Source organism: Vanessa tameamea, chromosome 8 (genome assembly GCF_037043105.1).
Source record: "Vanessa tameamea isolate UH-Manoa-2023 chromosome 8, ilVanTame1 primary haplotype, whole genome shotgun sequence".
Lineage (NCBI taxonomy): Eukaryota > Metazoa > Arthropoda > Insecta > Lepidoptera > Nymphalidae > Vanessa > Vanessa tameamea.
The window spans coordinates 1,574,292-1,589,126 of NC_087316.1; the positions used below are offsets into that span (position 1 = coordinate 1,574,292).

At 31.6% G+C, this 14,835-nt stretch overlaps 1 protein-coding gene across 4 annotated transcripts in view; it reads right to left on the reverse strand.

Annotated features, from left to right (window-relative positions):
- Positions 1–14,835, reverse strand: part of LOC113396260 (protein outspread-like) — a 237,829-nt gene that overhangs the window by 15,134 nt on the left and 207,860 nt on the right. For 3 of the 4 annotated variants that reach the window (XM_064215472.1, XM_064215474.1, XM_064215475.1), the window contains exons 5-6: positions 9,169–9,241; positions 8,899–9,054 (exon numbers count right to left, since the gene is read on the reverse strand). In XM_064215472.1, coding sequence (XP_064071542.1) covers positions 8,899–9,054; positions 9,169–9,241 — 229 coding nt within the window. The remainder of the gene's footprint in view (positions 1–8,898; positions 9,055–9,168; positions 9,242–14,835) is intronic. The other variant, XM_064215473.1, reaches the window with a different exon arrangement.

Here is a 14,835-nt window from a genome sequence, read left to right on the forward strand (position 1 = left end):
CGCAAAAATAAACAAAACACCTTAGTTTATACGTCAATAAATTACAAAAACTACCATGAGAAGTATTTCAATATCATACAACAGATACGAGACCGTTGGACCCGCGATGTTTATGTTTAAAAATAAAAGTTATTGCATGCGAGTTCTAGTAACAAATAAGATTACCATGTCGAGGCGTCATTCCGTCAAGATTTACAGCTGAAAAAATGGTTATACATATAAATGAAAACGAGGTAGGAATTATTCTACCCACAGGCTATTGTTGCTCCCGGAGGCCCTGATTGAAGTTTTTTACATATTTTGCCTTCTTTGGTTGGTTGAGTTATGATTTGAGTTAATATTCCTGATGTACTTTTAGGTTGCGTTTATATTTGGAAATAGTTTTTCTCTAAAATTCTAATGGTTTAGCTTAGGGAATAAGGCTGTTTTATTTAATGAAATTATTAGATGAATATTGTTTAACATTTAAATTCAAAATAATTATCATAATATCTAACAACCAGGACTGCTATGATTTTTTTTGGATCTTTTGCTCAGGACTATGCAAAATAGAGAATATTTGATTTAGATTTAGATTAAGGATGCATCTAATTAAAATCAAAGATAAATAAATTTAAATCAATACAGTAAGAATAAATGCTGGCACAAAGAAATACAACAATTATTATTTTTTTTCTTACACAAAAGATAACAGCGTCGGTATTTCCAATAATCATATGATTTGTTTTATTTCAACAAAAGCCTTTTTTGCTCCATTAACGAACGTAGTTGGTAGCTAATATGTTTTAGGTGTCATCGAACCCAGGTCATTACTCACGCTGTATGAATTATGAAGCTGAGCTGATGCTTTCGCTAAAGGTACCGTCGCCGTCGGTTTCAATGAATCGTTGGTTTTTTTTGCAACGTACGTGTCACGTTCTGAGAACCAATTAAGTATGGCAAATTATATAATGGCTTCGACTTCGGTTTCGTATAAGAAGTCGTGTATAATTACCTATTTAGGGTGGTGCCTAATGGAATTGCTTTTTTTTTGGACCATACTCGTATTTGTTATTTGTGTGTTGCTAGCGAAGGTTATATTGACTTTACAAATATATATATCTACTGCGATATGCTTTGAATATATATATATTATTTTTTAAAATCTCTTAGAAAAACAATGTTGTTTTAATATATTAATTCTACTAAATCAAATTTATTATCTTTTTTAATGTCATAAACATTTCCACAATTATTTTATTATTTTGAGAAGAATCTGGTGTTATTTAAAATATAAAAAAACATCATAATAATTTAAAACAATATTCACAAAGTTATAGAAGCGAATAAAATGAAAAACATCGCTACAGATTGTTAGATACGTCTATCACTTAATCTAAAAAACTTTTCTATTTTTGAATACTCATATTATTTCTATATTTTTATTTGAATGTTTTTTTTTATCACTGATCGAAAATGTTAATTGAAACCGCGATATTCGCTTGAGATCCTTCTGTCCTCTGAGCTGTCAGTCAATAACATTGAATACGTTAAAATATTATTTTTAAAAACGAAAAATAGGATAAATTTTGGTTGTTTATATGGCGCTAACGTGTATATTTTTATTGCGTCAAAGCCTACAACTACTATTAAGCATTTTCTTTTATTTTGGGAGAATATTTTCTACAGTGTACTATTGAAATTTTCTCTAATATTTCTCTAAGTTGTACGAATCAAGTAATTCAAACTTTCTAGTACAAGTCCATAAGATTTTATCAAAGAAATCTTTAATTAAAATATCTCCATATTCGTAACAAACAAAATGTCTATGTACTCTGTGTTTAAGGTAAACGCAAACATTATAGTATATAAAACTTTACGATTTTCCAAGCGGTCGTGTGAAACTTGTTTATGAAGATTTCAAGCTCGTGTTTATTTAGGTAGCCCACTTTGTGGCTTTAACAGCTTCATAGATCGAGAACAGTGAACATTAGAAATGCCATTAAGTAAGTCAGGAGAAAATGAAATTGATTATCTAGTATAAACAGAAAAGGTATTATTAACTAATTTGAGTTTAATCTGAGTGGTGATTGGTCGATGGCGGCCGATGACTCTTAGGCGACCAATGAGCGTTGAGTATTCAGTTTGGTGATTAAATCAGACTGCTCATCACTTCGTGTTATAAAATAGTTGATAACATTCATTTATTATAAATAATAGGACACCGCGGTTTCACTGATGTTGAAACTTATAGATGGCTGTTTCATAGTTGGATACACTCGCTGACGTTAAGATTTCTCTAGACTCATCTCTGCATACAATAATAGTTACCTGTTGGCCAAAATGAAATGACTTACCAAATAACCTATTATTAAATGATATATATACATATAACAAAATTGGAGTGTCTGTTTGTAATATTAAAAATTAACCGGTTTTTACTAAATGCATATGTATGTGTACGCGGTACATATAGCAATTTTTTTTTTTCAGTTTTTGTCTGTCTGTTTGTTCCGGCTAATCTCTGGAACAGTTGGACTGATTTTGACGGGACTTTCACTGGCAGATAGCTGATGTAATAACTTAGGCTACAACAATAACTCTTTTGTTAAATTCAAACGCGCGCGAAGTCGCGGTCGTTGTTATATTATAAATTTCAATGCATAGTTCAGTCTAAAGAATGATGTATGACATTTCTATCGTGTTCTCAATTCTGTGTCCGTAACTATAGGCTATAGAGCAAACATACACTTTCTTCTCCAATTAGAATGTTGATTAAGACATCGGTAACATTGTACCGTATATTTCGCAATAACAGTTCGTATAGCGTGAAGCTATAAGGTCTAAAATCAAGTTTAATTGTTTGAATAAAATTTTATTTGTTCAGAACACAGAAGAACCATTAGAGACAAAGTAATTGCGAATTGGATAAAATACTCAGATAAGCGAAGATTGGGGATTCAAATCTGTGAATCCACCATTAGAGTTTTCACTTGATTAGGACGCTTGCATTTGTCGGATTAAATTCTGACACACATTTATATTCAGTACCTTTATACTCTGTGGCGAGACGAGCTACATCCGTTTTACATAAAAGGAGACTAGGCCTCTGTTCAGCAGATGAGCAGCTATTCCTTATGTGACTCACCACGAGAGAGAAAGATATGAAATTGGAGAAATTTCGGATATTTTTGTTAGTGCAGTGAAATCTAGCAAACAAAACGATGAAAGATCTGTCTGAGTTACGTCGCGGTGTCACGCACCGGCGCACGCGCACCCAAAACGTCGAAAGTGAAACGTAACCGCACTCTTCCTTGTCGTCTCATTGTCGATTAAAGCTTTTCAACGATTTTTGTACCAGTTTATTCGATTTTTTTTACTGTTATTGAATAAAATTTTTATGGGAAACACTTAAATATATTAAAAGGAAAATCGAGTTTTAATTATTATTTAAAAAAGTTTTTTTTGTCCTGGCAACATATGTATTTTTTATTAAATCCTATAAAATAAACTGTATGATAAAAATTAAATTATATAGGAAAACACTAGTCAAGTTGAAACAGGTTTTCGAATTTAAAGATAACATGGACCAGCACACGGAAATAGCGCGATATATTGTATTATAAAGTCGATTATATAAATCGATTGTAAACGAATAAATAATCGTTAAACATTGTATCGGAATTCAATCACCGGTCATCACTCACGAGATTTATCTGAATATTGTTATGAGGTTTAAATCGAAGCGATCAACAACGGTTACTATTAGACGAAGGTCGCCATAATTCATATTATGATAATTCAGATAAACTTAATGTTAATATCGTGAACTATTGTTATACAGAATGATTCTTGTTGACAATATTGAATAATTTTATATTTTTTTTAGATAAAGATCAGGTACATTATGCCTCCGGATTTAAGTTTGACGTTTAAAAAATATGTTTGACGTTTATATTTTTTAAATATTTTAGAATTTCAATTAATTTATTTAGAATAGTATATTTATGTTATTTAACAACTAACAAATAGGGTAAAAAATTGTTTTCTGAAAAATTTATCCTAATTCGTATATAATATATCCGAATTGAATTGTCATATAATTGTTTTAGATATAATAAAATTTGTATTACATACAGCGGACTATTACAATTCGCTAATAAAAACAAGTAGATACTAATAATGACAGTGTTATTAATCTGTTTCTTAATAAATAAAAATGATTATTTTCTATGTTTGCTCAATATGAAACTCTTGTTTGTCCTGCCATCATCCACGATGGTTCCTGGCCCAATAAAAAACAACATTTCTACTTCAATATATACGTTTTATGAAGATCCTTCTACTCGTGCTGTTACAGGTTGTATTATAAAGCGTATCGACTGTTTCGCTCCCTTATACGAAATGTTCTTCCAAAAATCTAGAACATTCCTAATTTTTAAAAACAAAGTGACGTAACCGAAACTGGAATAGTATTTTTTTTTTGTCAAATAAATATATCGTAAACGTCAGTCTTTAGCCGGTTGGTATTATTTAATTGTAAGTATAGATTACAGTTATTGATAAGGGTCATTGTTATCGTTATCTATAAACTTGTCGTTTAACTACATTATGAAACTTGTAACTGTATTAACGGGTTGAAAATTGCAACATTTTAGTTAAGGGTGTAGTACACATGATTTAGAATAAATTGATTTTTTTTATGCGATTCATTAATATGCTTTTTTTATTGTGATAATTAAGCCGTCATGAATATTTTATGGTTGGAAATATTTGTACCTTTGCCTAAAAGCTAATACAATTAATTAGACGCGGATTAATAAAAAAAATATATTTGAAAAGCGTGTTTAATGTGAACAATTGCGTATTTGCGTGAGTTGTATTTTACGAAAGTTAACATACCGGTGGTCGAACCTTGTAAAGGCATCTGCCTGGGTACCGTCAAACAGTAACACTATGCATGTATGTCTGTGATTCGGCTTAAAATAAATCCAGACTAATTAAGGCATCAGGGACATCTTAGACCTCGATTGGTTGGCCGTACATTGACGATGTAACACTTTTTTATACTTTTTATATTACTCTATAGGCAAAGACAACTCCAGGTTTGCTTTATTAAAAATAAAAGTACATGCTCTAAGTTTAACACGAATAAGTAAATCAACAGTCAAATCTACTCACTTCCAAATAACTCATGGTAGTGACTGTTAATCTGTAATTAAAGGTTACCTATAATGCGTTAGATTTGTAATTAAGATCGCCCAGGTGCGCCCGCGCATGCAGGTATTCGAGTACACTGGTATAATGTTCTCCACTATTAAGCAAAGATGTTAACACCCTACTTATACGATTTGACAAGTAATTTATTTGAAGAGAAACTTGTACGAATATAAGATGTTTTACTATGAACATAAATTGCATCACCTAATCCAGAAGCTAAAAAACATGGTTGTGACAAAATAACATATTTCCATATGTACAATTAAGTAATATACACACATGTTAAACGTAAATAAAATGATAATTCATAGATATCAAACACAATGTTTTTTTTTATTGCTTCATATAGTTCGGGACAGTCACTATAAAGCCTAGTTCATTTTGTTGATTTGAAATACCAAAGATCATGTATGTGATATTTAAATTACGATATGCTACTACAGTACCGCATACTGAGTTAAGTTGCGATATTGGTTTAAAATATTGCGCCTATCGTACCAAAGTAAATACCATAGTATTAAAAATAGTAATATTTGTCAAAGTAATTAATAATTAAGATTACAATTCTATTATACGAAGTTATTTCTTTTAATACTGAATTATTTTACAAACAAACTAACGAACACTAAGAATATTATATAATATTTTGTATCAGTATATAAATGGGTCAAATTACCTTTCACAGATACTAAAATAATTTATAATCTGTTGCACCATAAACAAAACATCGCGAAACGGCAGAAGGCAGCATAAATTGTGATCAAGGGCGAGCTATCAATTAGCGTTGGAAGTGTTTCTAACGGCGCAGATTATAAAGTGGACCACAGATACTCCGAGACCAAACGAATAAAAGACAGAATCAATTTCACTTCGATTTTATTTATCGTTTTAAAAATGACACAATTAATACGATTAGTCAATACAATCGAAAATTTTATTTTTAAACAATTAAAAAATATATATTACATTTTTGTGTCTACTTATATTTTATCTGTGATTGCGTAATATAAACAAAAATTTTCATCGAGTCTTTATTCGGTAATCGTTTTATTCTTCGTGGTTAGGTTAGTTCCTTTAAGCCACAGAGTAACTGTTCTTAGTATGTTTAATTATCATTATTATCTATTTCTTGTTTGTTAAATATAAGCAAGTTTTTATCTATCTCCATTAAAAAGACTTTCCATGGGCTGACAGTAACTTTGTATCGGACCGTTCCTCACGCTGTCCCATACAAGTAACAGGTAACGGCACCTAATTAGGACTTGTTGTCACCTAACGCGATTTATAGACTGGCTGAGTCCCACGATGGAAAAGTGAGAGGTTATATATGTCTATACGTAAGAACGGGATAGACAATGTTTAGAATACAACCAGCTTTAAACGCTTGGCTCAGTGTAAATGAAATTATAGTATGTATAGTAGAATACGTCACAAATGTTAGGATGCGTCCAGATATTCGCGTGTGAATCGAGTAACGAACATAAACACACTTGACTCATTTGTGAGTTTTCAACGCCAATTGACGAATAAAAACTTTAAAGTTAACAGTTTTTTTTTGTGTAGTGATAATTTATATATGACAGTATGAGAGCGTCAAATCACTTTTTTATTTTTGCCCCAGTCATTAACAATTGACACTAAAGTTAAATAAATGTTGATAACAGAATAACTCAGACATGGATATATCATCCACATACAGAATACTAACGATTTCGAATAGATTTTTGATACTTTGGAATCGTCCGCTTGACTGTTTGAATGTCTGATGACGTCATAATATGTCAAAGATACGAGTCAGGCACATCGATTTAAGCCTCTGCTTATAGGACTCTGAATGTGTAGTTCATGTGCACATACGCATATGTATATCGAAATACAATTTAACGCATCTATTTCAACCGATAAACGAATAATTACGTGAAGATTGCGTCTCAAATGCAGTTATCACAAACATCTCGTAATATAAAAGTCGCAATGTATAATATAGTATTTGGAACGGTATCGCAATTTTTACCGATTCGATTGCTCGTTGCAATTACGTAATCGTCCTGTCCGCGTAAATTGGTTGCAGAGGTAAATAGTTGTAATGTTATAACGAGTAAGTAACGGAATAACGTTGTACGTTACGTACTATATGTGTCGTTATTTGATTACTTTTGTAAGAAAAAATACGTTAATTATTTTAAACTGTTCTTTTTTTAAATTCCGACAGAATATTTATGTCACGCATAAGAAGATTGACGATTTGGTGATTTATTATTAATTTGAGTATCATGTTCATGATAAAATCATTTTATTGTCAATCTATTAAGTAATCACTACTAATATTACAAATGATTTTGTTTGTTGTATTGTGTGACCCCGCAATAAAGATTAACATAACAACAATTGTTTGCATAAAGATGACATGTTTATTCATGTTCTGGAAATAGACATAGGCTACTAGGATTATTAAAGTGCAGGTTTTATTTTTAGACTTTTTTTTCGTATACAAAATCGTTATTTTTAATGTCACACGAGTTTTTTTTATTACATTTCGATATTACAACACACTGATAAGACGATTTAGAGAAGAATTTCCAGAACACCCAGTCTGTGACTGCAGACTTACACACGCCACCAGAAAAGCTTGTATAATTGGATTTCAAAATCTCCGTTTCAAAATAATTTAGAGCTCACTAATAAGACCCACAGTTATAAAGTTATGGGACAAAATTTGAAATGCAAATTTGCGTGAGCGCCATCTAAAGTGGGAAGGTATGTTTGCATAAAGGTATAAACACACTTATCCGTTACCAATCGTTTCATAATTGACCTAAAAAAACATTAACAAACGTTTGATACATGGGAAATGATAGACAGTATGTAAAATATTATGTTGGTGCCAGAAATATAGTAACTAAAACCTTATTTCACTTATTACTTTATGTCAGCTGGTCTCAATAAATTATATTATGTATTTTTTATGAATGAATGAACATGAGTGAATTATTTGTCATACATTGCCACACATACGTACGAGATAAATAAATTCTTGTAAAATAATATATTAATCATTTTCTTAGGCCTACTAGCCTTCCCTTGTTTTTAAAATAAGGATCAAATGAAATGTATTCGCATCAAATTGCTTTTTTTTCATCGTGCACTGTGTCCCATCATTTCTGACGTAATTTTACATATATTTTCCGTAAATAAAAATAAAACTTCAGGCACTTTTACTTTGTAACATCGATATCCTTCGCCGTGTCTTTGCGTATACGTGTGTATTGTCTCTAACTGTATTGCTAAAGCCTGTATATCAGATGCATGTTCATTTGAAATACGGGCCGATGTCACGAGTGGGAGTGTCTTTGAATAGACTCAATGAAAGCTACCGAAGGTTGTGTTCCCATGGTTATCAAGGACACGTGTCCTTAAACAGGAATAGGTATAAAAATACCAGCAGTGACATGTTTTATTGCTAACGGGAAACTTGAACCGTAAAATTTGGAATAAGAGAAATATTTTTAATTAGTTTTTTTACGATCAAATCCTATATCAGATATAGTTACGAAAGCATTGCTATCGTTTATAAATATCTACAACTATCTTCTTATAGTTAATTAAGCTTAAGCTATAAAGTAAGAAATCTACTACTTTGGGGTAATATGAAGTACTTCATTCAATGATCTACTTTTTTAGCTTACGCTGTAAACTTACCTTTGGTGTCAATGTTGGTGGGCGTGGCGAGGCTGGGTATCTCCGACTGCGGTGGCTGCACTCTCGGCCCGGGCCACGTGGTGGTACCACCGCAAAACCTCGGCCTCGCGCTGCAGTCCGCAGCGTCCCGGAGCGTCGACGCGTCTGCGGAGTATTCTGAAATCAGATCACTCTGACTCAGATTTAAGTGGTTTTGGTGCGAGTTATACTCTACTGAGTGATTTATATTAAACGATTTTTTATAGTGCGTGTTATGGTTATGCTACGTACTTCTCGTTGTTGATGACTGCAGGAGGCTGGCTGTTTGACCTCCGGGAAACGTGGCGTTGCGTTTATGTCGACCCTGCGAACAAATAACAATCAGTAAATCAAACGCTTACAGACAGACTATACCTCCACCAAACCTTTAAATGTACATATAAAAATAGGTAATTCAATTTCATTGCATATATATCTATATATATGCAATACAAAAGAAAGAGACAGCACTATAAATTTTCCTCTGTAGCGGTAAATTGTCGAGGAATAGGTAGAACAAAATAATTTAATATCCCAGTAACTTATGGCTTACGTTAGGCATTTATATACTGCACGTATTTAGTATTAAGTACAGCCATTAAAAAGACATCTGAAGATTTAGACACTTCGACGTTTTGTGTTTAGTTTTTAAACCACCATCCGAATTTGGTTTAACAGGACGAGACGAGAAAACGTATCTACGAATAGAAACCAACGATAATTGTTCGAAAGCGCATAACTGCAAATAGCTTCGAAGAATATTTGTTGATAGACGCAAACCAATACGAACCAGGCCGCTGCGTCACTTCGTGTAACACGCACACTACTGCACCCAATATTTACGAGATCACACATCGAAAACTTTACTTACGAATTTTTTGTATCGATTGGACCACAAGTTCAACACAAGTAAGAAAATATAGTACGAAAAGTTATTATTTCATTAGAAATACAGTTCACATCGCCAGATTGTATTAACATGAAATTTATCTGTTTCGTTTTAGAACTTCATAACTGTAAAATCACAAAGATCATTTCAAACAGTTTCACGATGCTCGGTCACTCAAATGTTGGTTCATTAGCATATGTTAACCACAATAAGATAAAAATCTATATTAGACATCTCCCAGACGTACACTTTGACATGTTGGTACAAAAAATATATATAAATTACAAATGATCTATTAGTGTTTAATGGTAGAATAACTGAGTGGCATCTAGCAAGACTTAAAAAGCTTAACAACTACTAAACATCTTCTAGTTTCCACATGAGATTGCCACTCATACAAGAAAAGGTAGTCATGAAGAAATACTTTATGTCAAAGCGAAATAAATTAATGATTACACGCAGAAAATAATTACTATTACGCGACTCGAAACAGCAGCGGATATTGCAGCACATTGGACTGGACTCATTTTGCAAAGTAAGGAATTTACATCAAGTACCAGTTTCGGACTGACTTAACTAGAATTATATCAGACATGGGGTTAGCACATACTGGCGTCGATTCTGTTGTACACAATCTCTCAATTCATTTGACAGGATTATAAAGTTAATAAAGGAAGTCTCTGGTTCTGCAGTGGTTCAGAGATCGTCGAGAGCATGATCGCATCCCTAGTTACAGACATTATGAATTAATGACATAATCAGCTTATTATTTATTAAAAATAAATCATTTTATTGATTTACTAATTTAAAAAAAAACAGATTATCAATTCGATTGTATGCATTTATTTAATGTTTGTTAACTCAAACTTTTAGAAGCGATTTGAAAACTGATTTGTTTGGGAACCTCCCATTTTTCCATTAAAATTTGAGGAAAACAATTGAAATCGGAAATATTTTTGATAAAATTTTATATTTTATATAAGACTATTATTTAAAAACTATATATAACAAAGTGAAGTGATTTGTGACTGATTCTAATAGGTCATTAGAGGATGCAAAGCCATATCCAATCTCAAGAACTAGTCTGGGATGCACAAGTGTGTTCCCAATCAGTTCCACGCTCACCCTCACTCTCATAATCCGATAAGACGGCGACAAGATCGCTGAGAGATTAGTCGCGGGACCAACGGTTTTACGTGCTTTCCTAGCAATTTAACACTAACAAGTTTCTAACTCCAACATCAAAACGACGTTTTTTGTCTGACCCAGGATTAAACCCAAAACGTCAGGATCTGCAATCTTAAATTTTATTTATTTATCTATACTAATATTATAAAGATGTAAAATTTGTTTGTTTAAAATTATTTCTGAGTGCTATAGGGTATAATTAATTATGTTTATATCAAATTATTTTCCTTATCATTAAATAGCACACGTGCGAAGTCGGGACCGATTCCAAGTTAAAATATATGTTTGTAACAGGAAAATAATTGTATGTTATATTTGAATAAAAATAACCGATACCTCTCATGCCGCTCATGATCTCATATGATCAGGTTGAGTATAAATTAATTGGCGAAAACATAAAACAATTTAATCGGTGCGCCTGCGCCGGCGCCGTCCCGTTAGCGGATAGGCGATGTACTCGGTCGTTGAACTGATATAATTTTGATGACTGATACCCGTTTTATTAGTTCTTAGTATATGATACGGGATGACAAATCGTACAAAATAATCTACTTTAAAAAGCAATTACAAAATATTGTAGGTATATTCTTACGATTCAATTATTGGATTGGGATTACAAATTTTTCTTTATTAGTAAGCTAGTAAGAACACAGTCCGATAATTAAATCGAGTCTTTACTTAAATATATGGTTGTAGTAATTGGTTTAAAGGAAAGTTACGGAAACATTTTTCGAAACTTTTCTGTAAACGACAACAAAAACATTAAATATGCTACTTAAAAACCTACTGGCACAGATTTAAAATTCAATTTTAATTTATGATAAACAAATTAGGCGTTGTGATTATTGTTAGCGATTTTCCACTCAGTCAGCGTATTGTAACGAACAATATTAGTAGATTGTTATTATATTTTAGACATTTTATTTAAACTGTCCATTTAAATAATCTCATATCATAATCATTTAAAACTCTACATAAATTCTGAGTAAACTTTAGACAAGTTCTTCCGCATCGTCACTACAAATCTGTAATGTCAATTTTACGTGAAACAACTTTCATAGAGAAACTCGTGCCGAATTTTAATCCGTACACTTTATAGTTTTAGAGATTTCGTGATTAGTTTTGATATAAGCTTTAATATATACAGAAACTGATACATCTAATTTATGAGCTATAAACTTGACCATGTCTAAAATGGTAAATATCAAGTCACCGTCGACAATTAATTTATATCAAGTACAGAAATTAGTTATGGTGTCCGTATCACGACGACTAATTGATAACGTTCCCGCGGTGGTGAGATTAATTCTAACAATTTTCACCACACTTCCTGAACGTTTATGGTCACCACTCACCGGTATGTCCGCTGGATGGTGCTGGCAAAAAATATTCTACTAATTAATGACTTGATGACGTGCTGGCGATACTTTGTTTGCAAATCTGGGATGGTTTTTCCTATTCTGTTACTGGTAACGTTCGTTACACAGATGGATATTGAAAATTTATAAGCATTCAATATAAAGTATGTCAATTAATTCGTGTCGAGTTTTTATTATACATACGTTTATTAATACTTAGGCATCTGTTTCATTAACGACTTTTATTAAAGACGGTCAGATTTCTTGAAATCTAAACTCTGATTATTTTCTATTACCTAGATTTTATAGACTATATGTATAAGGGTACGTTTATAAACAGGCTTCTCTTCATGTATACAATTTTTCAGATCAATAAGTTAAGTACGATATAAGTTCAAATTAAAACAAAAACTACGAACGGAACTACATTATGATAAAACTCTTCCAAATATTTTATCGACTTCATAAACAAAACACAATTAAAAAAATCTTCCATCTCACAAAACTCATAAATTTAATTAACATTATCAAATCAAAGTTAACTGTGGTGTCAATGGGCACAGCGCTCCAATTAGTCCGGATATAACAGAACAATATTACGACATTAATTAGTGTAGACTGAATTTAAATTTAGTTTAACTTTTGGTGATGATATATTTTGTAGTGACAACTTCACCAAAGTCTGTTGTAATTGATGAAGAGATTAATAAAATAGCGTTTATTTACATACAATAAAATCTTTTATGAATAGTTTTGATCATTGAAATAATGAGAGAGCTCAAAAGTCTTCATTATTTTGCAGAAAATCGCCACATTATAATGTATATTCAGGTTAAATTGCCAGATTTTAGTAGATATAGGATGTCTATATATACATAAATAGGCAAAACAAAACAGTTCAGTACCTTTTTAAATCAATCAATAAAAATATGATTTGAATGTTTCGAATGATTTTTGATTATGATTGGATAATGACCACTGGACGAAAACTATTTTTAAAATATTGTAATCCTTTTAAATAAACAATCACGATTTACGTATAATTTGTAACCTGCTGCGTCTATTAAATTAACGTAAATTTAGGTATTTATACATGAGAATATTCTACATTCAACGAATTTACAAAACTTCATGTCTGGATGGACTAGATCAGAAACGTGACTGCGGCAAGTGTAGCTATAAAGTGTTAGATGTCATAAACGGAGATGATTTCGATAAGCTAGTTTTGAAGGTTTTGTAATAAAATTTGTTAGTATTCTTTATAAGCATTGAATATTTTATGCAACAAAACAGAAAATATATATAATGCAAACCTCCTCTTAAGATGAGAAGGCTTTAGTCCATCAGTGGGACATTTACTGACAATTATATTGCATTTTACTAGACTGTTTAAAAGTTACAATGTTTTTGTTGTTCAAACATACCAATATTATTATATTGATAAAATATTGACGAGTTACCAAATATGATTGGATATATTTGAAATAGTTTACGAACGACTTCTAGTCAGTGAGTCACAGCGAGAAATTCCATCCAGCTCTAATTATGGTGTATTTGCGGCAACTGGGTCGCAGACAAAATTCACTGGAAGCGATCGACTATTGACCCAATTGAAAAATTGCTTTCAGTTCAAATCGAGTCCTGTTACATTAATTTGTTTTATTTAGGACGCAACACGAATTCGTATATTAATGTTGTTGTACTTGTTTCGGCTTAATGCAGTGGTCTTAAAATAGATTTCGTTTTAAGCGTATTATTTGTCAGCAATATGTGCTCTATATTTGCAGTGAATTTGTCATAACTTCTTCGAATTAATTTCACGAAAATGGGATATATTTTCTTTAAAATCTCTTAATTTTTTATTATCTAAATTAAAATAAAATGTCATCTCCAACAGCAATAGAAGATATATTAAATCCATATAATTATATCGTGATAATTTTACGTAAACGTTGTTGTCTTGTTTTTTTTTAATGTCGAACCAATGACGATAGAAAGAGATAAAGTACTGTTTTACTAAGCACCTGTTAAACATCGGTTATACGTAAGACTGTTAATGTTTAAATTTGACGCAATAAAAAATGCGACAAAGTTTACCAAGTCAGCAAATCCTGCAAGTATCTATATAATATCAACATCAGTTCGGGTATTTAAATAAAAAGTTCCACGAAATCGAAACAAATCTCGAATCGCTGGTCTCTAATGATCCGTTAGCTATGGAGGCCATGAGCGACCGTGATGATTGTGTGATTGATTACATTTCCTATTCGATTTGACGAGACGTAATTTAAAAATGTAATTACATCATTCAATACGTAACCACTTCATACTGAATTGAAAATGAATGAAAATTTAAATGAATGAATTATACTTGCTCAAATTGCTAGTTTAGTTCTCATAAAATAAATACTAATATCATACGATTCAATTTTGATACAGTAAGAACCTTGTCGCAGTAACGATATCAGTCCAAGCTCTGAATCT